Raw genomic sequence first — 22,678 nt, forward strand, 5'->3', positions numbered from 1 at the left:
GGATAAAAATGTCATTGAGAGTTGCAGTAGAATTGTCTCTTTCGAGTCTCTAGAATGAATTATGAAGATTAAAAACAAAATCAAGGAAATGTCTTTTGTAATTTAGCATGTCTTCTTTTTTATTGATACCATAATCTTGAAATCAAAACTTTTATTTCTCTTACCAACATCCTTCCTTTTAGCCAATGCTTCGATTGCACTAGTTGGATCAGATCCCATAGACAACAAACCAATCAAAGGGGTGTTAATACTGCTTTCCTCCCACGTTGCTTCCAAATTCAAAATTACACCTTCAGCAAATCTTTCTCCAGCTGATTCTGCTATATAAGCTCTTGCTTGCGACAGTGTTCGATCTGGGCACCATGATCTACATAAGATGATTTCAGATAGACATTAATACTTATGATTTAAAAAAGTCGCTTTAATTAAACTTTCACGACCATTTTGAAACTTAAGGCCTCAAGCTTTTACATCATGATTTGAGAATCGCTGTTTTGATAGAAAAAAGTACAAAGAGAAAAGAGTAGGATTTTAAAATGTTTTAAACTGTGGAGGATGAACTACCGTTAAATCGGAAAGAAGAAGTGCGATAAGACTCAAAAGCTAAAAATCATATGGTGACTTATAAGAGGGAATGCAGAGAATCTAGTGGCAATGGCTACTACAGCATTGAGTGCACAGCAAGATCCTGATACCAAAACAGCTGGTCAATAGCTTACCTAATTAGCAAAAGCTTTTTAAAGGTATCAAGAGACGTTTGGTATCCATCAGGTATTGGATGCTCTTCTGGGGCATCTTTGTCACACCAGCTTCTCCACGCAGTTTCATTTCTGGTTACCTAGAAATTTTCATATTAATGTACCAGTAGCAGAGAAAATGGGGTCCTGTGTTTAGTCACTTGTGCAAATTTCATGCCACTACCTACATGACGCATAAAGACCAATGGCAGTAATACTCCGTCTCGTAACGTTAAGTATATAAAACCAAAACTATAGGTAATAACACTGATCACTGAACATTTACTGTAGGCTATATATCCAGAACTAGTAGTACTTTTTCCAGTCTGTTAATTACAGTGAAAATTTTTTACTAATGACAAGTTATTTTGAGTCGTTTCTGACCAACTACATCTGAGAAACTGGCAAAATATACTTTTTTGCTCATAGCTGAAACTTTTGCTCAAATATTTGCGAAAATATGAAAAGAAGTGAAATTATTACTGGGCTAATTGCTGCAGGCTGAAACTAAACGACTCTAACAACTAGAATAATGTAATCTTCTGACATATAAAAACTATATAAAGCTAACCTGCTCTAAAATCCCTTTGAATGTACCTAGTTTACTAAGCTGCACTAGATTCAACCATGTCATATCCGAGATCCATCTGTAAGGCTTAGGGTCGACGGCCTTCAAATCCAGTGCAGCGCCACCTTGGTATATCAACAGCGCATTGCATTAGAAAGGTGCATATTGTCCTAACTTACTGAAAGAAGTATTACTTAAGCCAGAAAGAGTTTGCCGATAGATGCAGTTACTTGGTAGCGAACATTTGAAGTTAGATATCGGATATTATGTATATGAAGGGATGGCTTAAAAATATTTGATGGATTTACTGTCGGAAATTTGATGATTGGAAAAGTTGCACAGTAATGACATATTTATTTCATGCTTTTCTACCATTCTGAGAATATTTACTGCACTGCTTAAAACTACCTTGCATTTGTTATATTTTACAGAAGCTGAAAATGTATGCCTTTTTTACCTAGAAATCACACAAAAACGTAAAAAATCCATTGGTCATAGTGAACACAGCAAGCTAATAAGTTCGCTGCCAATTATTGTGATTCTCGTTCTCGACACAACATATCAACAGAGATTCCAATTTTTAAAAGAAATAAACAATGCAAAACCTATAAGAAAATAAAAATATCATAGATTTAAGGAATTGCAAAAAAAACAAACCTTTGATCAGGGTTTGGAACTCTTCATGGCGAACAGATCCCTTCTGCAAGTCGATCTTTAAACAAGTGAGAAGTGTAAACATGAGCTTGTCTCTTTCATACAGACCACGTGCTGCATACTTGAATGCATCAAATGTCAAATAATCAATGATATTCTGGATTCTCTTTGAGGGTATTGGAGACCTTTCAGAGCTGCAATTGAAAAAAGTTGTGATATTCAGTTTCAAATTCAGTGGCATATTCTTTTAGACTAAACAAACTTCATTGTTATCCAGAGTCATAGTCCAGAAAAAGCTGTCCCAGGAGCATTATTAAACAAACTGGGAAAAACGGTTGTCAAGGCTACATTTGTCATTGAAACCTACCCAGTAACATACGTAAGTCTGAAACATCGCAATACAAATTTGAAAAAACAACTAATTGAACTCATCCCTTACATGTAACAATTAATAGTTGATTTGCCCATAATATTTCTTTAGATAACTCGAATTCTTCGACTTTCAAAGAAGCACCATGATAAAATTACAGTGATACTTACTTGGCCATAGAATTATCAAAAATAGAAAGGAACTGCTGCAGCGAAGTTTGGTACATGACATTCACCATGCTCATTTCAACGATCAGGAAGTACAAAATACTTCCACGAGTTGCCACTGGCCTAAACTCTTCTCTTGCTTCGTTGATTTTCACTTCAGTTTCACTGGCAACAAACAGTTTTTCACTAACTTCCTCGGCCGTCAACTTTGTTGTCTTTAGCACAGCAACGAGTGATTCGTCTTCTACTAATGAACCCTATGAAGGTCACAGAAAATTCTACATTAGAAAATTCACCATGAAAATGTCATGTTACATTATGATCTCTTGAACAATCGATTTCAATAAAGATCCATTGAAAGAAGATCTTATTTTCAACTATATAAATTCTAGGAAACACTAATTGCTTAGAGGAACAGAGGTCTGTTGCCTATTTTATCAACTTGTTTGGATCCTTCTCGTCATACAAAATCTAATGCTCTTAGCAACTACTCTTTGAGTTTCAATCAAGTAAAGCAAAGAAAAAAAATGCGAAAATGCGGCAAAATGCAACAAATGATAAATTCAAACCAGTAACAAATCATTACATGCTCTTCTACTAAAAATGACAAAATGTTTTTTAAAAATACTAGTACATTTATATACCTGTGTACTAGTCAATCTAAACAACAAATTATCCTCTAGCTCTTTCATCTTTCTTTTGTTTGCTGTAACATCCTCCATGAGCTTGACTCGTTCTGCTTCTAATTCCTAGGGAAAGATTTCATGGTCAAATTATCCTGAGTAAAATATTATCTAAAGAAAAACTTTTGGCTACAGAAATAACAGCTGTTGAACTCCTTGATCGGGGCACTCATTGAAACAAACAACACAATAAATGTCTTGCAATGACCATAGGGAAAACATTCTGGGCAAAAAAACAGAATTTAATGTCACCTGTTTCTCTGTGTTTATAACTCTACCGAGCAACTGGTCTTCCAATCCTTTGATTGTAACAGTAAAATCTATGATGGCACATTTTGCACTGATCTGAAACAATAGCAGGACATATTTAGCAAAAAGTGTACTTTTGCAAAGGATACTAAAGTATGCTTGCGAGCTAAAATCTGTCTCTAATTCAAAAGTCATTTAGGATGCATAGACAAAAAATAGCATCATCTTAAAATCGACAAGCCCAGCTGAATTCTTTAACGCATGAAATTCAAAGAAAAACGTACCTCTGGTGTGTAGGCTGGGTTTCCTAGCTTGGTTGTAATGTAAAGTGTGAAACCTTTCATGACATCAACCTCTTTATCCCCAACTTTAACCTAAATTTATAAAAGCAATGTTATGACTTTTGAAAAACTTAAATCTTAGGATAATTTAGTATAGTATATTGCTTTTTACAGTCTCGGAAAAACAGTATTTTTGACCAACGTCAAACGAAAGGAGCTTTATACTAGTCAACAATATACGTCATAACTGTCAGACAAGAATCACGTAGAGATTACAGGTACATATTACTTTAGTGCAATGGAGTATTCTAGCATAAAAAGGCATCTGGTAGTGAGAAGAGTATCTTTACAATGTGATGACGTAACACAATTTTATTGTTGAATATCTTTTGGTGGTACAAGACTCAACAATGGCTTTGAGAAAAGCAAATATTTAAGTATACTAAAGGTGGAGTTCGTTTTCACCTTAGGACTCCATTAGTAACTTTTTCAATAGGCAAGTGGCACTGATTGGGCAACCTCAGCAGTCACGTGCTCGAGTTTCTGATTGGCCTATTTCGATCCACAACTGGGTATATATGCTTTCTAGTGTAGAGTTTTCGGTCTATGTTCTGACGTTTTGTACTCTGAAGAGTGTTAGACAAAAAGCCTTAGTATTCTCAAATTTTTAGTTTTTTCAAAGCCAATTTCATTGTTCATATTTTTTGAAGATATAACCTGAAAGTGTCAGATGCAACGTTAGTGTTACATGCCAAATAATATTCTAAAGTCGGTCAAGACAGGCCAAATCAAAACATTATCAGTCAAGACACAACTTAAGCGCCAACAACCGCCATTATCCGCAATAATCATACCTTGAAGGTTGATCCTGACTTGATGAAATTCTTCTCAAGCACATTGTCAAGGGCAGGGTCGAGCTCTTCACCGACATCTTCTAACAACAGGGGTCTTCCGAGAGATAGAGCATCTTCAAGGTGCGTTCTGAAGTATTTGTGGTTCAAAGACGTTGCCTATGGTGGAAAAATAAGTCAAAGTTAGTGTTAGAAGTTGTAAAGATTTTGGTACATTGCTCAACGAGGTATTTTGTTAAAAAACACAGGCTTGTATTTTAACGTTTTTACTAACACACTGACAGATAAAAGCAATTAAACAGGACTTTAGTCTGTAATGAAGAATGATCAAGAGGAAGGAAATTTTTTTCCCCATGAGTTCTGGGCCACATCAGATTTTTATGTAAATGATTATCAGTCAAAGTTTTCCCCTAAATGGCCTCATTCGCAATTATTTAATTAGAAATGAGGATTCATATCGAGTTTTTTGTTTGTCAAATCTATTCACAATCACAAAAGCATTCTATTTTCTGAATAGCTTAAATCCATTATGAAAAATCTGAACGTCAAAACATACAGAACGTTTCAACAAATAAGATAAAAGCTATGCTCAATTTTATATTTCTCTTCTGTTGCTGATCTACAGCGTAAAATCATTCTTTTTCTATTATAGTTATACATACAAAATTGAGTAAAATACATTCGGCATACCTGCAGGTCATTATCTTTCTCTTTGTTTTTTATCCAATTTTTACCTTGTGTTTGTGGATCAATCAAGAGAGGATAGCGAGTAGCCTTTGTCACTATGATTCCATTTTGCACAGAAAGATCGTCATTGGGCAAGCCTTGCAAATTCCACTCTCCAATCTAGGGCGGAAGAGTTTCTTTCTTCGTTTGGTGTATCATTCACAATTCGCTAAAAAGACTAGCAGATCTTCAGGGAAATTTGTACCATAATTGAAACCTAGAATGTCTACCAGACTTTTAAAAATATGATATGAAATGAAAAAGAGGATGTATAAAGATTGATCCTTGCCAGTCATGTACTCGCGTTTCTGATTGCTTTCTTTCGATCTACAGCTTGTTATTTATATTTCTTACCAATGAAAATTTTCGATCATTTTTCTGTGAATTTACTCTCTCAAGAGTTTCATGGGACAAGGTTAAGTTTGTCCTGAAACGTTAAGTTTTCGCAATTTCAGAATTTTGTACCATAAAAAAAGCCCTGGGAACTTATCTATTTTTAGAAAAAAATGCCCGGAAGCATCACAAGGTAGGGAGAATTCTTCTCTAAATTAGGAAGTATTGGCTGCAAGAGATGCCTACCGTTGCATTGTCAACAAGCATCGATGTGATATTAAGGCCCTCACTGTATGGAATCTTTTTCTGAAACAACACTCTCTCCCAGCTTTCTCTCAACTTAGTTCGGAAAGTCTGATTAAAGGGACCAGAGTATGACAGAAAGCCGGTTGCAAGCAGTACATCGCCCACGAGCCTGTTGAGCAAAATAATTCCAAAATATTATCTTGAAGTCAGACAAGTGTCTAGAAAACAGTTCATGACATAAGAAAATGGACTAACGCTAAAGTATTTGGTTGAATCTAACATGTTGGCCTGGTAATTGTAAAGGTAACATATTTGTAACCTGGTTGAGGGCCCACTGAGAAAACCAATTTTTGACAGGCCACTTTCTTTATTATGAAAAATCAAATGAAACCAAATGAAATAAAATAAAACTTAAATTCGGAAAACCAAAGTCTCAAAAAGCTTCCCAAGGGCAGAGAGGGGGGCCGTTGTCGACTATTTAGGTACACAAATATAAATACTGGTAATTCTCGAGTATCGCTTTTGGGTGACATATATAATCGAGCAGTCCCTTTAGAACCAAGTAAAAAAAATGTTTTAGTTCTATTTAAGAAAGCATCATTTTTTTAGCTCTGTTGCTCCAACGTTTTAAGTGGATCTCCATTCAGAATAGATTGCTTATGATAGTTAAAGCTGGTATACAAATAAGAGGAAAACTATACTTTAATCTTACCGTCCAATTTGCTCTTGAAATTCACGACTCTGCTGGGTCCATCGCTCCTTTTCACCACTTAGGCCCTCAATCAAGGCAGAAGCGGCCTGCATCTTATTCTTGCACGACTCTGCATCGTCTAACAAATCCTGTATTAACAGAAAAAACACTCGTGAATTAATCATGATTTCATACATATGAAAGTTAACCAACTGCTTCCAAAACAGATCATTTCCTGACATAATTACATTTTGTACACCGCGATTGCTTTGAAATAATGTATCTAGCTTAGTTAGTAAAATAGTCTAATAGCTTAGAAAATAATGCTGCCATTTATCGGTAGCAACAATGCTGCAAATTTGATAGCAAGCTACTTATCGACAGCAACAATGATCAATGACGGTAAGAAAAGGAATAAGCAATCCTTCCTTGTCGTGATGTTTCCTCTTACGAATCGTTAACAGGATACACTTGTAACCATCTCTTGTGGCTCAGCAACATACACTAAAACGCTTTAGCAATGATGACATCCCTCTGCGGCTGGCAGTGCATGACCGTACCTACTTTAATCAATTCTTTGTGGAATAAAAGTTGGTCTTCCGTTAAAAATCCCCAGTAGGCAAACGGCTCGTGCGATTTCATTTAGTTCTTATAATACCAACAAAACATGCAGAATAGTTTTCTCAATTGTTATCACAACATACCTGCTTCTCTTTCATAGCAGAGTCATACATAGCTTGCACAACATCGAGTTCACTCTGCTTTTCATCAAGAATCGCCTGGGCTTTATCTAAGTCACCCTGAGCTGCGTTCAGACGAGCCTCTTGGATAACCAGATTGGCCTAAAAAGTAATGGCATAGTTACTTGAATAAAATACCCTAGAACGTAAATTTCTTTCAGTTATCCTAATGTGAATTCACTTAATTCATATCCATCTTTGTGCAAAACAAACTTTCAAGAAACAAGAGCTGCAACTGTCAAATCATTCGTGTTCCTACTCGCGTAGATTTGTCGTGAAACAGTGAAAAAACTTTCACTCAATTTTTGTTTCTACAATGCCTGAAGGTGATCTAAGTGATCAAACGTTTCTGGCGGCTTGAAAGGCAAGAGGAAGCCAGTCTTACCTTAAGTGGCAGTACTTCTTTGTTCACACCGTAAAATGTAGCCATTGCTTTAGTCCATTGCAATAGGCCAGCTACATCACCGCAACTCTAAAATAAAAGAGAACTGATAAGAGTTTGAATTGAACCTTGGCAAATCATTGTCTGGTTTGAAGACCATACTTTGCAGTAAGATAGTTTCATATAGAGACACATACGAAGATTAAACGAATAGAGATGTATTACATAGGACCAAACTTTTGTATAAATCTTGCTTAAAGCAAAAAATACTTACTATAATTTAAGTGCTTTAAGAAGCAACGCTATTGGCATGCTAAATCAGCTTTTATCAAATCAGAACTCATAGAGTAAATTTTTACTAAAAACAAATATATTGAAAAAATGTCTAGCATAGAAGAGTGGCAAACGGAGCCAATTGGAGAACGATGTTTATACCTTTTTCGCAGCCTCTAATACATAATCTTCCATCTGCAAGTAAGGTTGGAGAAGCTCCACCATCTCTCCGTTTATAGAATCTTTTGGGAAATTTTGCAATCCTTGCAGGAAGCCACCAGAGCTCATTAGCTGAAACAATGTAACCAGGATTTAGGTTTGTTAACATGATCATATAAAGTTGACACTGACAGACAGCCTGGGCAAGAACCTGAAATCCAACCAGCATATTAAATATATGGATCAAAGAAGATGAAAAGTGGCCTATCCAACTAGAGCTTAAAGGACACAAACTTAAAAGTTCTTGTAGCAATTTGTGTACAAAATGTACCTGGTTTCCTATGTTATCAGAAATTCTTGCAGTGCATTACTCGTTTTCTTTGTTACAGCTGATTACGCAAAGCTGTCTGTATTATCACACATAATGCATTGAATACAGCTTACCTTGAGTGATTCAGACCACGATGGTGTTGGACAAAGCTTTTCAGGATCCTGGGTGACAGCATTAAGCTTCATTCTGAAGAGCAGCAACACGCAGTCCATAATTCTCATGATGAGATGTGGTGGTTTGGCCAGCTTCCTTACTGTGGAAATGTGAGCTGGTTTGATCGTCTACGACATAAAAAGAACTCTTGAATACTAGCCAAACATTATTTCGACTGCATTCTAAGAAGAATCCAAATGTATAATTACTTTTTGAATATATAACAGAGAAGTTTTCGTTAGCCCCAAAGGATACAATTCTACTTGAAATAAAAGCTCTTTATATCTAATACTATAGTGGCAATTTGCAGAGCATACCAAACTCAACGATTAATGGTTAAAAGCTTAATTTGCAGAGCATAGCTTAATTCAACGATCAAAGCTTAATCCAGCTCAAGCCGCATGTACTGGAGATAAATCTATAACCAACAACGTGCAGTTCTCGCAATAACAAGAAATCGCTTTGTCTACGTAATTGCAAGGCGCTGTAAATTCTCATGTTTGATGTAACACTTCTGGGTAAATGGAATTTTCTAAAAGCAGCACACCTGTAAGGCAGCCTCAGCCTCTTCGAGAGCTGGTTTGGCAAGTGCCAGTTTCTTCTCTGCAACTGCTTTGTCTGCCTACAAAGAAAGAAAACCTTACAGCTCATCACTTTGATATTACATAATGCACTCAAACTGCATTGAAGGTTTTACCAGATAATTTCTAAAAGTGGTAAAGCCAATATTCATTAACTAGCTAATTTTTAACGTAGTTGTTAGATTTTAGGTATAAAAAACTAAGAAAACGAGGCAATCCTGTATTGACGTGATATCGAATATCCCTCAAAAATAAGCCATACCTCAATTTCAACAACAATAGCCTGAGCTTTGTCCTTCACTTTCTGCACTTCACTTTTCACTTTCTCTGCTGCTTGTGCTTTTACTGTCACGTCCTTCAAAACCTGTGATGCAGAAAGTTAATAACAATAGATGATATCTTGAGTGATTTATATATCAGAATCGCATATTAACATTCTCTAGGTTTCTGTCTTTCCATCTAAGTGAATCTTATGAAAAACCTGATATTGCAGGACCTAGGCCATAATTAACAAGGAGGGAAAATGCAGCAATGTAAAAACAATTCCCCTTCCATTTCTAGCCCCCATTGTGGAAAACGTTTTGCTAGCTCTGATGTACTTGTGGGTTTTTGTTCAATGTATTTTTTGTGATCTCCAGGTTTATCTGTATGAAAATCTGAGGCGGTTGAAATATTTTCTTCAGCAGAAAAATGGGTGGAAAATGATCCACTGTCCCCCCTGTGGTATTAGCTCTGTATTGCTAATCAGTAACTGCTATTCTGTCAATAGTATTTTTGCCTTCACGCTCTGTGTTATCATGAGCCCACATTCTGATTGCTTTATATGCTTTGAAAAACCCCAAAGTGACCATTTCACAAGCCAAGGGTCTTGTTAGGCTGATTTTATTGAAAAGTAGAAAAATTGAATGATACCGTGTCAGCTCTGATTGATGCAACAGCAAGATCCTTCTCCTTCACAACCAATTCCTTAGATAATTGAGCTACCGACTCGCTCGCCTCAATCAACTTGTCCAAACCTGTTTTCATTCTGTTTGCCAGTTCACCAATTTCTGCTCGTTTCTCTGAGTAAATAGTTTCGTATCCATTGATAAACGACAAGTATGATTTTGGTGTGACATGCGTTTGCCTTCGGAATCTGCGTAGTTGGAAGTTAGAAAAATGCATTACATGCTTCATAGATAATAAATGCGTCTTTATTTATCAAGAAACATGATTTTCATATTGAAATAGTCAAAGTAGATATAGCTTTATATGTTACAGTATTCTTACGCAAACCTGAATACCAGTCCTTATTAAGGACCCATATGATGTATAGTTTGAAAGAAAAGAGACAGAGGGAAACAAAAGGCATGGACGAGCCAAATAGTACCAGCTGCATAAGTCATTAAGCAAAGAAAGATTCCTTAACTTAAGTGAGCCTTAAAATGCTAGAGATCCACGTGAAGAGAACCAGCAATTTGCCTTACGAACACGTCAAGTCAGAAGATGAGATGCTTGTTACTTATGATATTACCGTTCAAAGTAATCGGCACAGGACTCGGCAACACCATCATGGAATATTCCCATTGCCTGTACCAGGTTGTGCTTAGTTTCTGGAGTGCATGTGATTTCGAATTTGGATAGGAAGTGATCAGCCACCGAAATAAGAGCATCTCTTGGCCATCGGCTGAACCAGTCCATCGTGCAGCCACTGATCAGTCCAGGGAATTTGAGAGCACGAGTGCGAAATTTGTCTCCAACCTGCAGTAGCAAAATATTCTAATGTCAAGAAAGGACATTCCAATAGCCTGCCTCGATAGATAAAAAATATATTTGACAGTTTTTAAAATAAAACTAACATATCCAAATATCTATTCCCATATCTTCACTTGATTACAAATATAATTTATAAAGATTTACACCGTTGCCAAATCCAAGTGAACATAAAATCAAATAAAACTACGTTACTTGGCATATAAAACTTATTGCACTTTTTAACAGCTGCTGTCTTACTCTAACTTTTCATATACATCTCTGTTTTCCAGAACCTAAAAATATTTTTCAATTGATTCACTTGCAATGTTAACTTACAGGTGAGAAACATAAAACCACGTGTAAATTATTTCGTGCGCGTGAAATGAAGTAATTGTATAAATTGTCTTGAGTTGGTGGCAATCTCGGGAACTCTTTCTTCATTACAGGAATCAATTCTTGGGTGATTTCGTCTAATTCGTCTTTTGCAAAAAGATTTGAGACCTGTAAATAACGTCGGTAACTTTAAAACATTTTAAAGCTATATACCATATTAAAAAATCGTTTGGAAACAACTCGGTTTTTAACAGAGTCCGTAAAAGTTAGAAGAGGCCTCAACGAGTAGCAAGACTTGATTCGTATATTTATCTGATCGTGATATATTAGAAAATATTTTATCTGCATATGATGAAGAGTCTAATCTGCAGAAAATTAAATCTTTAAGCAAACAAATCATTCATCATTTTCGATAACATGTTAAATATTGATATCACAGACATTTTGAAAATAGGAAAAAGTTGTACGCATTGATTTCCTAGAACAAAAAAAGTGGGAAAAGGGCTTTTGCTTTGATAACCTAACAGTTAATAAGAAGTTTCCGGTGATTACTCATTGCTCATTGTCTCACAAAACACATCTGAGATGAAAGGAAGTAGCTAACCTCCCAAAACACAAGTGTCAAGTAAGAACAACCTAGATTATATACAGCAAAGCAGCCTTACACTAATGAGTTGTTATTGAAAAAACCATCTAATTGTGAAGCATTTGCTACAGAGAGATAAGCTTCAAAATTCCATGGAGAAATATCTGCGAAGAGTCAAATGCAAATACTTACTTCCCCAGACGACAGGACGTTGTTAACATACTCCAAGAATCCCTCATCTTTGATCTCATTATCAGTGAAAATGAAAGTCATTCCATGACCTTTTCCCCCGGCTGCTCGGTACAAAAACTTTAGATCGTCCATTAAATTACTCTGGTTGTAAGTTCTAGAGTAAGACAGACATGAATGTAACTTACTATTGGTTCTAAAAATGTCAATTCCTCATGGAAGCAGGGATATTAGGCAGGGATACAGAGCAAGGTGTTCAAAGGGCTAGGCCCCGTTGTTAATACGAGAAATAGCCCTTATCTATTTTTGCTATTGTCATTGAAATGATTTAATGTAAGGACTCTTCTTGATCTCTTTATAACACTACACCCCTGTATGAAGATATCGCCATGTTCTCCAGATAAAGACTTGTTTTTAAGATAATTTTTAACTGGAATAATATTGGGTTCGGAATTTTACTTGAGGGTGCTTTTAATCGTCATCGACCAGCCTATGAAAGTGCTAGTTACCAAAGGAAACTAGAGTTGGGTAGGGTAACAATGCTCGTCTTAATTACAAATGTATAGAGCCAAGGTACAAAGAAAGATACCTGGTGAGAGTGATTTGAAATGTTTCATATCCAGCAATAAAAGACGCAAGCCGTGTAAGGCTTTGTTTGCCTGAACCACCGACTCCCACAAGCAGTGCATTGCCTCGGGGGGTTCGAAGAATACGGGAGACCTAAAAAAGGCCTAGCATTAAATCCAAGGAACTTATCAAATAAATAAAAGCTATGTCTGCAAGACTTAGCCCAAAAGAACATTTAAAGTACTTCTTGAGATTCGAACGGTAAATTAATTCATTGAAATTAAAATGAAAGCCTTGCCTTGACCAAATGTGTCATTGCATCTTTGAAAAACACTAGGTCCAAAGTGCCTCCTCGAATAACTTCGTTATAGTTCTGCATATACATGTTCAGTTTTTCTCGCAACTCTTCAATCGATGGTATCTATAAAGAAATAAGGTGCTGTTTCGATGATAACCGAATTAGAAAAAACTATAAATTTTTCATAGACAAAGCATTACTGACCTATATAAAGATCATGCCAAAAAAGGGATGGTTAACAAAAAATCCTAAAACAATAACTGATGTTCTACTGGTGAAGTGAATAGATTTACTGAGATTTACAGCCATTAAGTGGTGCATGTGTGCCTTGAGTCATAGATCTTGTGTATAAATCCTTACTCACATATTTCAAGATTACTTGATCCGAAATTCAATGAAAGATTACTTGCAAGGCAAATAAAAGTGAATTTTGAGAACAAATAATATGACAAAAGTATTTTCGCCAAAAAATTCCTTGTTTATGAGTGATTTGGTGTGAATCAGTTTGCGTCACAACTTCCCTAGTTCCAGGCTCTTTTCATTGCGCGTCTTTTTTGGTGAGTGCTCATTTTCCCCCAACTCCTAACTTTATGGCCCCAGAATTCGAAATAGAATTTACCATGAAATTTGCCATACTTAAAGTACATTATATGTAAATATCAGAAATGGCTGGATATGACCTTTTAGGTTTTCGTCCTCAAATGTGTCAGAAACAATTACAAACCCGTTCATAAACTTTGGGAGCATCCAGCTCTGCATCTTCAGCCTCGTCACCTGTCGGCTCAGGGGCATCTCTAAGAAGAAAAGTAATTTACGCAAACTTGTTTAAAGGCACCTGTACGAAAAAAATCAATAAAAGCATTTCAATATGTAATTTCTATGAATTCAGTAACTTTGATTCATTTTCTTATTAGCTTAATCTTTGTTGTTATAATAGCCATTTTCTAAATTTTTGTTAATAGACCAAAGAAATTGATAAGTTTTACCACCATATTTGCAAAATGTTACAAAAACATTAACATGATGGTATACACAGCGATTCTGTTCAAGTCACCCCATCAAACCATCCAGTTTTGTAAACAACAAACAGAGGGCGAGCCCATGCACCCTACCCACAAAATCTAACCTTAGGAAGTCAACAAAATATGGTTCCTCGTGAATCATTTTCGAAGTTTCTTCATTGATTTCTTCTTCAATAACTTGATGCAACGTCTTCTGGAACCAGTCAATATCCTTCTCGCTAGTGAATCTATCTGCTATGACTCGTGTGCATTCATTCTTCCACAAGGCAAGAATTTCCGGTTGGTCTTGAATTTCGTGACCAGTTACATTGAGCATTCCTTCCCAGATTCGAGACAAATCTCTCAAGTTGAAAACATAGTGGAATTTGGCCGGTGTGGGAAGCATCTTTACCTAGGGAAAAAATAACAGGTTTGAAATTTTGTCTGCTTGGTATGGCAGCATACAAGGTAAAAAAATGGATTCTTCGCAGTAGCTTCAAACTTCATAGGATAGCGACTGTATCTCTCCAAACCTTTTTCAAGAACAGCAAAAAACATGCCATAAGTATGGCAGCTAAAACTCTTTTTCCATTTATTTTTCTCAGAGTTGTGAGCCGTGCTAACGCCACCTTGCCGGATCATGTATAAGATACACTACACGAGGCTATGGTTGAGTTTTTGAGGAACATTTGCTAAATCGGCATTTTTGTCAAAGTGTATGCGTTACAAAAATTCTTATGCTTGTAAAATATTTGACTTGCAATTAAAAATACAAAAATATTTTTGTCCTTAAGTATGCTTTGGACTTTGATAAAAAAATTGCGATTCGTTGATGAACAAATGGCAAAAACACAGTAGCAGATTGGAGATATAACTAGAAGTGTGAAGCTGCCAACAAAATTTCTTACCTTCCAATTTGGGCAAAAGGCAAATCAAAATTAACATTTAGTCATCAAAATTGTTTGCCTCTATATGCTTCACGCACGTTAATCTTTCCGAGCAATAGTGTGAGGTGGCTAGACGAAGGAGCCAATGTGCTATTTCCAAAATTTTGCTACTTTGTCGGAGCTTTTTAAAACTATTTTCTTTAGATGTCCGGATTGTAAAATGACTATTTTCTTAAGGCTAAATACACATTTATCGTCCATCAATACTCCAGCGCTAAGTTGCTAGCATCACCTGAGCTATAAAAGTTATAATCTGCCTTTTCCAAGCTGAGTCAGTTAAAAGTGAAGAAGGCATGCAAATCTAGGCTGACAATTTTTAAAAGTACCTTCCCTTCAACTATAACCATTAGTAGTTTTGATAGTGTTTGAAAAAGTACCTTGGTTTTCTGCCATAAGATTCGAGTGCAGGAGACGAGCTTTTCCACAATACTACAGACTTCGTCATTGAACCTTGTTTCACAGAAGTATCCAGAGCCAATAACACCTGGATGAAAATTCAAAATGTTCTTTTATGTTTTGAAAGGAAAATGTTATTCAAGGTGCATATAACATAGTACTGGCCATTATGATGTTATCTGAATTTTATTAGACAGTTGAACAACCATATCAATCTGCAGGAATGCTGACAAAAACCAAAATTACCACTGCGTATATTCCTTTGATACTAAATTCCTAAATTCTAACGATACCAAAGAAAAAAGGCAGGCTGAGTTACATTGAAAAGATTTCTTGTAATAAGTTACACTTAAAAGTAAACACTGTATCTTACCAAATAGCGGAAATACCTAAAGTCCTAACTATGCTGGCTGTGCAAAAGTTCAATTATTTTAATAAGAGCTAAACCTGAGAGTTTTGATTGCCTAACCAGTTTACGAAATACAAATGAGCTATACAATTTTTGACAGCAATGATAATTTGCATTTATAAAGAGGGTATAACCTTGTCAGTACTATAAAGTAATGTCACCAACTACACATATGGTATAGGTTTCCGAGCTAACAATGTTTGTAAAAAGGGTCCTTTGCTAAAGCTTTGCTAATCTGTACCTTTAGGTTTTGGCAATAAATAAGACTGTGCTCACCAAAAATCTTGTCAATCGAATTATTTGATGGTAATGTGCAGTTGAATATAGAGAACTGCCTTTTCAGTCTGCTTGGAATATCATTTCGGCCTCCTCCAGGGTGGATCATGGCCGCAATGAACTGAATATCAACTATGTTTGTAAACTCTCCCGGTTTTTCTAAATTGTAGAATCCACTCATTTCCATCAGCTGACGCACTATCTCGTTTGTTATCTATACAAATACGAAAACCCTATGTTTATATATAGCAATCTGATTTGTTCACAATCCCATTAAAATATGAAGGCACTGAGTTCCAAAACGAATTCAAAAAAGGAAGAACTCAAGTATAAAAAATCAATGCTTGCATCTTAATGATGTACTAGCCACAGTTTATTTCATAAAACTGTTTTTCTTGAGATAAGAGTTGTAACGGAGAGAATATGTTCAAAACTAGGGGTAATGCAACAAGGTAATGTAAGGTAATTTCTTTTAAATAGACCTCCCTATACAAAAGTATTCACTTGAAATTAATATTCTCTAGTTTGAAATCAAGTTAGTGTGGTTGAATTTAGGCTCGAGCTAAACTTTACTTCGGTAGGAAAGATGTGCTGAAGAAATTTTTTTCTGCAATTAGATTTTGTCTATTTAAACAATTCTTGAACGAAAAAATGCTAGTGCAGAAATTGTTATAAAAAATATTTAGAATCATTTCTGGAAAAAAACTACAAAACTCTCAAATTAATTTGGCACAGCTTGTTGAAAGTGAAGCTGCTTTTTAAATTGTAGTAGTTTCAAGAATATCTAAGCTGAATTTAACGATTACCCACTCGTGTCAAACGAGCGACTTGAGAACAATGACACATATAATACCTGATCGCCCCATTCATTGATAATGGGCATATTGATATCATCAATAAATATGGTCATTTTCCTTCCTGCTGGTGGACCATACGTCGTCCCTACCCTCTTGTCAACATAGCTCTCGACGGTTCTCTTCAATTAAAAAGATACTTTATTAAGTGTTGGGATAAAACAAAGGCTAGTCTTTTAGCGGGGTATTTACAAAAGGAAAGAGAGAGATAAAAGTAACAAGGCGATACTACCAAGATAAAAGATTGTCAACAGAACAGACAATGCAAAACATCACCAGCAATTTTTCTGGATTCTTTATCCTAAAATTATCTTAAAAATAATATTTGTCATTATAACAGTGAAATGTACTCAAATCCTCAGAAAGATCTACTAGCAAATTAAGCCCCTTTTATTTATTCTGTAGCAAACCGAAACGTTTCTTGTCTAAATAGGCAAAAATTAAAAAGAAATGCCAGCAACATATTCAATTTAGCAAATCAACGATACTTTAAAATAGAAATGAATCAAAATTTGCCTTCACAACTTCTGCAGGCTATTCAAATTATCTTTTAGCTACAATAAAACCTTTACTTTCTTCATAGATTTTCTTTAAACAGAAACATAATTTATCATAAGCAGAGAAACTCTTTCCTTTACCAAACTCCAGTAGAAATAATGGCCAAACCTGAACTAAGAGTGGAGTTGTAGCGGATGAGAAACTGAACCCTTTGCTCATGTGCCTTTCTACATCGTACTTTGCTGTGTAGCCTTTCACCATTACTGTTTTGGCAGTGCCTTGCTCGCCAATCAGCAGAACAGCCTGTGAAAAGTGTTGGTTGGTATACAACTCGAGAGATATAGGTTTTACGGCAAAACACAGCTAAGAGCATTAATTTGAAAGTGATTGAGAGGGAATGGGGCAATGAGAATTTAAGATGGATCTCAAAATAAGTCCTTAATGGATACAGTGTTTCAAGATATTAAGCCATATATTTTTAAAGAAGTTGGCTGCTCTGTAGAGAATGCAAAGTTTAGTATGCATTATATTTCAAAGCGTTTGCACGAAAAATTTGATACAAATTTTGTCACTGAGAACATCATTTGAGTTCAGTTACCTTCATTGGAATAAATAAATACCCATTGTGAAGGTTTTCTTAAAATCTATAAAAGTATAAAAATAATTTAAAGAGGACTCCAAGAACAAAAAACCGCTAAGAGGAAAGGTAGGAAAGCCATTTGGCATGAAAACATTACTCAATAATTGTAACGAACTACAAAGAAACTTTCAACCCAACTTGAATAAAAAACGCTAGGCTCTAACTAAATCTAGCCAAAACTCTCAACGTGCCTTTTGTTGTTTGGCAATGCAATCAATAAGATAATCAGTGCGAACATTGTCAACATTTGGCACCAATATCGAAGAATACTCAGGCTTGCTGTCAGATGGATACTCATATGCTTGTACTCTGTTCTTCCAATGTTCCCAGTTGCCTGAAAATAAAGAAAAATGAAGCATGAACAATATTCAGTCCTGGAGGCATTGCCAATGAGGGTAGAAGTTAGAATTAAGACAGTAAATGCTTCTTAGTCTTCTGATACACATTAAAGGCTCTTGCGCAACCGGCATGCTTAGCGGCAGCTGTCTTGAGAAATTGATTGTGTTTTGTATTTTCATACAGTAGGATATTAGGCTGGTTTTAAAAAATATAGTCGCAAAGCATGCCGGTTGCGCAAGAGCCTTTAAAGTGATAATCTTGCTTTTGAGATAATCATTTTTTAAGGTTTTATTCAATGATTTTCTTAATGGTTGAATTGGAAACTGCATCGATTCGATTTGATCGACATATCGCATTGTCATAATATACCACTGTTAGGCAACGTGCATTTAGGGTTGTACTCCCTTTTTGTATCTCAACTCTCTCTTATTATGCTCCATTAAAGCTTAATGGCAATAAGATGTTGCAATTTTACTGTAAAAAGCAAACATTTTGGAACATAATAGAGTTTTTCGTTTGACTTTCTTCAAAGTACGTCAGAATAAAGATCGAAAACAATCAGCTAGGAAATATCTACACCCAGTTGTGAATTGAAATAGGCCAATCACACGAAAAGCCTTAAAATGTTCCAAAATGCTTGCTTTTTTAAGCCATTTCTTATTTTCTTTACGCTAAAAAATTTAACATTTGTTGTGTTGAACCTTTCTTTCTCGCTATCCATGTGATATGAGTAAATTTCCTCATCATATCCTATAAATGTAGTTCCAGCATTGTGATACTAGTCGATAAAAATAAGGAAAAGGTCTTCAGAGTCTCAAGAAAGCAGCTGTAAATGTGAGACGCTCTTCGTCGCAATCCCGCTTGGGTTCCACATTTCTTCTTCTTGTTAATACTTAACTACCGAAATTTGGTTTCAGCAGAAGAATCTCAAAATGAAACGCAAGTATTAAACAATACATACCCTCATTATCAACTGCAAACTCAAATATTGTATCACCAGAACCGTCCTCGGTCATAGGCAGACTTAGTTTGCAACTTTTTTTCATATAATCTTCCATTTTACTTCGGTCGGCAAGCTCCAACAACGCTCCTACACTCCACATCAGTGCAAAGACGACAAGTTTTTCAAGATGAGGCTTTGCAAGAATTCCAGCCTCTTCTTTGTTCGGTATAAGTCCTTCCATCAAATCAATAAACTAAGGAATGAACAAATTATATCATGGAAATCAGCAGAATACTTTTTAATTAAATGTAAGCTGGAGCAAACCCAACTTTTGCTACTGGCTCTATACGGCTACGGTTGCTCCAAAGTAAGGATCTCATTAACTGTATTCCGACACAGTTAGATAATGGCCGAGTGGCTAGGCCCTACGGTGGGAGCTGTAAATGTCACGCCAAAGATCTCTTCTAGAGCACTTTCTTCAATCATGGATGTTTTTAAGCGAAAGCAACTTGGTCCCAGGCAGCAAATAGGCCCCCCGTGCAATACAGGAGACTTCATAGTGAATGGGAAAGAGTCTTCTCTACCTCAGCCAAGGCCCATAACCTTCTCTAGTAGGAATTTTCCCTTACGAACGGGCAATATTATGTGTCAAAAGCAGCTTTAGAAATACTTAGAACTCTTGTAGCTTAGAACTTTGCATCGTCACCAGCTAACATTTTTGGATGGACACAACAGAGGCAGCAAATATAAAGATCTAATGACTTCGTAATAAAATGACTTGTTCATTTTGCCATACATAAAATTTAACTGACAGAGTTGACGAAATCAGAAAGAAGAAAAAAACTGAAATCCGTACCTGTTTAATAATATTGCACTCTAAAACATCCATCTTTGGAAAGAGATTCTGATGAACGAACGTCAACAGGCCGTCTAGTGACTCTTCTAGTAAAGCAAGAATGATTTCGCTCTCTTGTGGGACTCTAGACTTGAGCCAACCCTTGAAAAAAATCAATTATAGCAGTTAGGTTAACTCATCGATCCTGTGCAGAAAATAATTGAAGCTAAGATAGAGGCAAGAAAAATAGCAAAAATTGTTCAATTTTGCAAGATTAGCATATCGTTTGCAGAAAGGGAATGGAATTGTTCAAAGCTTTTGCAAAATATTTATGAAAAAGAACAATGCAGCCTGTCAAATGTGTATATGCGATCAAATTTCTAAGAAGGTTTAGACCGAAATTTACGAGAAGGAAATAAGGTTGAGATAGTATAAGCCTTCGAAAAAGAGTAATGTTAGCAAAGAACCTCTAGGATTGGTCTCCATTCCAGGACAGACGAGCTCATATAGACCATTCCATTCCTTGACACAGTTGCAGGTGAGGCATTGTCAATGTTGTGCACCTCAAACACGACCTTGCAGTAGGGAGACATGGGTATACGATCACCATTGGCCAGTGTTAGGGTCTTGTTATCATCCAGAACAGAGTTCAAGTTCTCAATCCAGATGGCATCAACAGGACCATCTAGCACTATCCACACACTTTCACCTATATTTTCAAGGAATTTCAGTGAAAAATATCATTTCATGAAGCAAAAAGGCAGACTTTTGAGAAAAATTTGAAAAAGCAAAGTTGTTCATCTAGAGGAGATTCTGTTTACAATTTTATACTGCAACAGTTAAAAACCACTGCCTAATTACGATTTCTGCACTTTGTTTTTAATAAATGCCAAAATAAAAAAATTGAATGACTGCTAAAATTTGTATGCCATAATTTTTTTACCGTTGTTGAACATTTAAAACTAGACGGCTTTTTACAGGTTTTGAAAACTGAAGGCATGTTATTGATTGTCACTGACGTACCTTTCTTTGTTTTCAGAGATTTTCTCCACAATGTTGAGAATATTCCGTCTGTCCAGTCATTGGTTGCTGCATCTAATCTACCAAACATCTGTGGTGCAGTAATGGCTTTTGGATTCATTCTCATTTCACGGTGTGGCTGCCCACAATCACCCATTGCTTTCATTAGCACGTTGATGCAGGCTGTTTTGCCAGCACCGCTAGGCCCAAGGGCCATCATACCATGGCGAACCCGTTGAGTTTCGTACAACTGCAAATAGATATTCCTCGAATGAAGTTACTTAAAAAGGACAAGTATTTCTACCGCCCAGTTTGTTAAACAGGACAAAAACTTGATATGTAATAGGGTACATCATGTTTACACCCTATTAAGGGTGTATAAAATATAACCAGGTGTTAAAAGATGTTGGGGTAAAAGCAGTCTACATCGTAAATATGAGTTTCTATAGTGACAGGCAAATCAAATAATACTTTTAAACGTTATTCTAAAAGGATCAATATTGCTGAAAATAATTGCTGCTTTAATTGCAAACATGCCATGAAAAGATATTTCTCTCTACTAAAATTCGACATAAGGAACTAACTATTGAGAAACAAAAATTGAGAATTAAGATAAGAGAATTCCTCTAAGCGTTGGCTCACCTGGATCAGTTTGAGAACCCAAGGAGGATGATTAACCAGACCGGCTGCCTCTGTGTTCACCTGTATAGCTGCCTCTAGATCGGGATAGCCAGCTTTATCCAGCACAATGCCAGGGAATAAATCATTGATCAAACTCATGAACAGAGGCTCATCTTCATCAACCTTACAGAAAAGAAACACGTTGTACGATTTATATAAACAAGCATATAATTTATGCAAGGAAATAAAAAAACATTTTATTTAGATAGATGGTATGGCAAATATTGATAAATTGCATCATCAACATAACTAGACTTATGACCAAGTCACACCAAGAACACGATCATGTTGTGATTCATAAGAATTGCTTGTCTTTGTTGACTAGCTTTATCATTTTTAAGAATCCAATAAACATATATCTCTAAGTAACGAATTTATTTGGCATTGCTAATACTTTTTGTGTCTGTTTGGCTACAAACTTTCTGTTATCAAAATCACACATTTGGATGTGCTTTTGATAATAGAATTTTCGTCAGTCACAATCTCAAAGCTGCTTTTATTAACTTTATGTATCTGGTCGCAATCTAACACTGAGACCATTAGATTTAGAACTTGAGTTTCATTTTAGAATTAGCAACTTAGATAAGAGCATGCATGTTCTGCATACCAAATCTCATACAGTTTTGTTAATAAACGACCAGTCACGTGATGTTCATTAAGAGGCCAAATACATATTTATCATTACTTTTGAGTAACGAGTCATAAAGCAGGTTTGTATTCATTTCATTCAAAGTAATCATTGCTAAAAGCTCAGAAGTAAATAAAATGACATTGTGTTCGACATACCAGTTTGGACAAGTTCATATCCCTCAAAACTCTCATGACTGTTGTGCTTTCACTGTCTTGTGGATTGGCTCTCTTGTTGGCGCCAAGTGTACGCAACACCGATAGAATATTACGAAGCCCAAAATCATAATGCACCTTGAAGATATACGGAAAATATTCACAAAAAAGATA

The 22,678-nt window shown here is 35.9% G+C and overlaps 1 protein-coding gene across 1 annotated transcript in view; it reads right to left on the reverse strand.

The window, feature by feature from the left end:
• LOC135691288 (dynein axonemal heavy chain 8) overlaps positions 1-22,678 on the reverse strand; it is a 54,170-nt gene that overhangs the window by 6,528 nt on the left and 24,964 nt on the right. The window contains exons 42-78 of the mRNA XM_065209106.2: positions 22,508-22,642; positions 21,683-21,844; positions 21,044-21,290; positions 20,488-20,729; positions 20,042-20,182; positions 19,204-19,438; positions 18,095-18,237; positions 17,432-17,566; positions 16,765-16,887; positions 15,912-16,125; positions 15,208-15,314; positions 14,009-14,295; positions 13,607-13,676; positions 12,883-13,005; positions 12,607-12,737; positions 12,021-12,174; positions 11,246-11,410; positions 10,689-10,915; positions 10,088-10,310; positions 9,438-9,539; positions 9,142-9,216; positions 8,555-8,722; positions 8,114-8,242; positions 7,682-7,768; positions 7,261-7,398; positions 6,578-6,705; positions 5,866-6,034; positions 5,251-5,406; positions 4,564-4,719; positions 3,713-3,802; positions 3,432-3,524; positions 3,141-3,245; positions 2,500-2,753; positions 1,963-2,153; positions 1,309-1,430; positions 720-838; positions 165-367 (exon numbers count right to left, since the gene is read on the reverse strand). Coding sequence (XP_065065178.2) covers positions 165-367; positions 720-838; positions 1,309-1,430; positions 1,963-2,153; positions 2,500-2,753; positions 3,141-3,245; positions 3,432-3,524; positions 3,713-3,802; positions 4,564-4,719; positions 5,251-5,406; positions 5,866-6,034; positions 6,578-6,705; positions 7,261-7,398; positions 7,682-7,768; positions 8,114-8,242; positions 8,555-8,722; positions 9,142-9,216; positions 9,438-9,539; positions 10,088-10,310; positions 10,689-10,915; positions 11,246-11,410; positions 12,021-12,174; positions 12,607-12,737; positions 12,883-13,005; positions 13,607-13,676; positions 14,009-14,295; positions 15,208-15,314; positions 15,912-16,125; positions 16,765-16,887; positions 17,432-17,566; positions 18,095-18,237; positions 19,204-19,438; positions 20,042-20,182; positions 20,488-20,729; positions 21,044-21,290; positions 21,683-21,844; positions 22,508-22,642 — 5,749 coding nt within the window. The remainder of the gene's footprint in view (positions 1-164; positions 368-719; positions 839-1,308; positions 1,431-1,962; positions 2,154-2,499; positions 2,754-3,140; positions 3,246-3,431; positions 3,525-3,712; positions 3,803-4,563; positions 4,720-5,250; positions 5,407-5,865; positions 6,035-6,577; positions 6,706-7,260; positions 7,399-7,681; positions 7,769-8,113; positions 8,243-8,554; positions 8,723-9,141; positions 9,217-9,437; positions 9,540-10,087; positions 10,311-10,688; positions 10,916-11,245; positions 11,411-12,020; positions 12,175-12,606; positions 12,738-12,882; positions 13,006-13,606; positions 13,677-14,008; positions 14,296-15,207; positions 15,315-15,911; positions 16,126-16,764; positions 16,888-17,431; positions 17,567-18,094; positions 18,238-19,203; positions 19,439-20,041; positions 20,183-20,487; positions 20,730-21,043; positions 21,291-21,682; positions 21,845-22,507; positions 22,643-22,678) is intronic.

The sequence above is a fragment of the Rhopilema esculentum genome, chromosome 4, assembly GCF_057945365.1.
Source record: "Rhopilema esculentum isolate cy_ngs chromosome 4, ASM5794536v1, whole genome shotgun sequence".
Lineage (NCBI taxonomy): Eukaryota > Metazoa > Cnidaria > Scyphozoa > Rhizostomeae > Rhizostomatidae > Rhopilema > Rhopilema esculentum.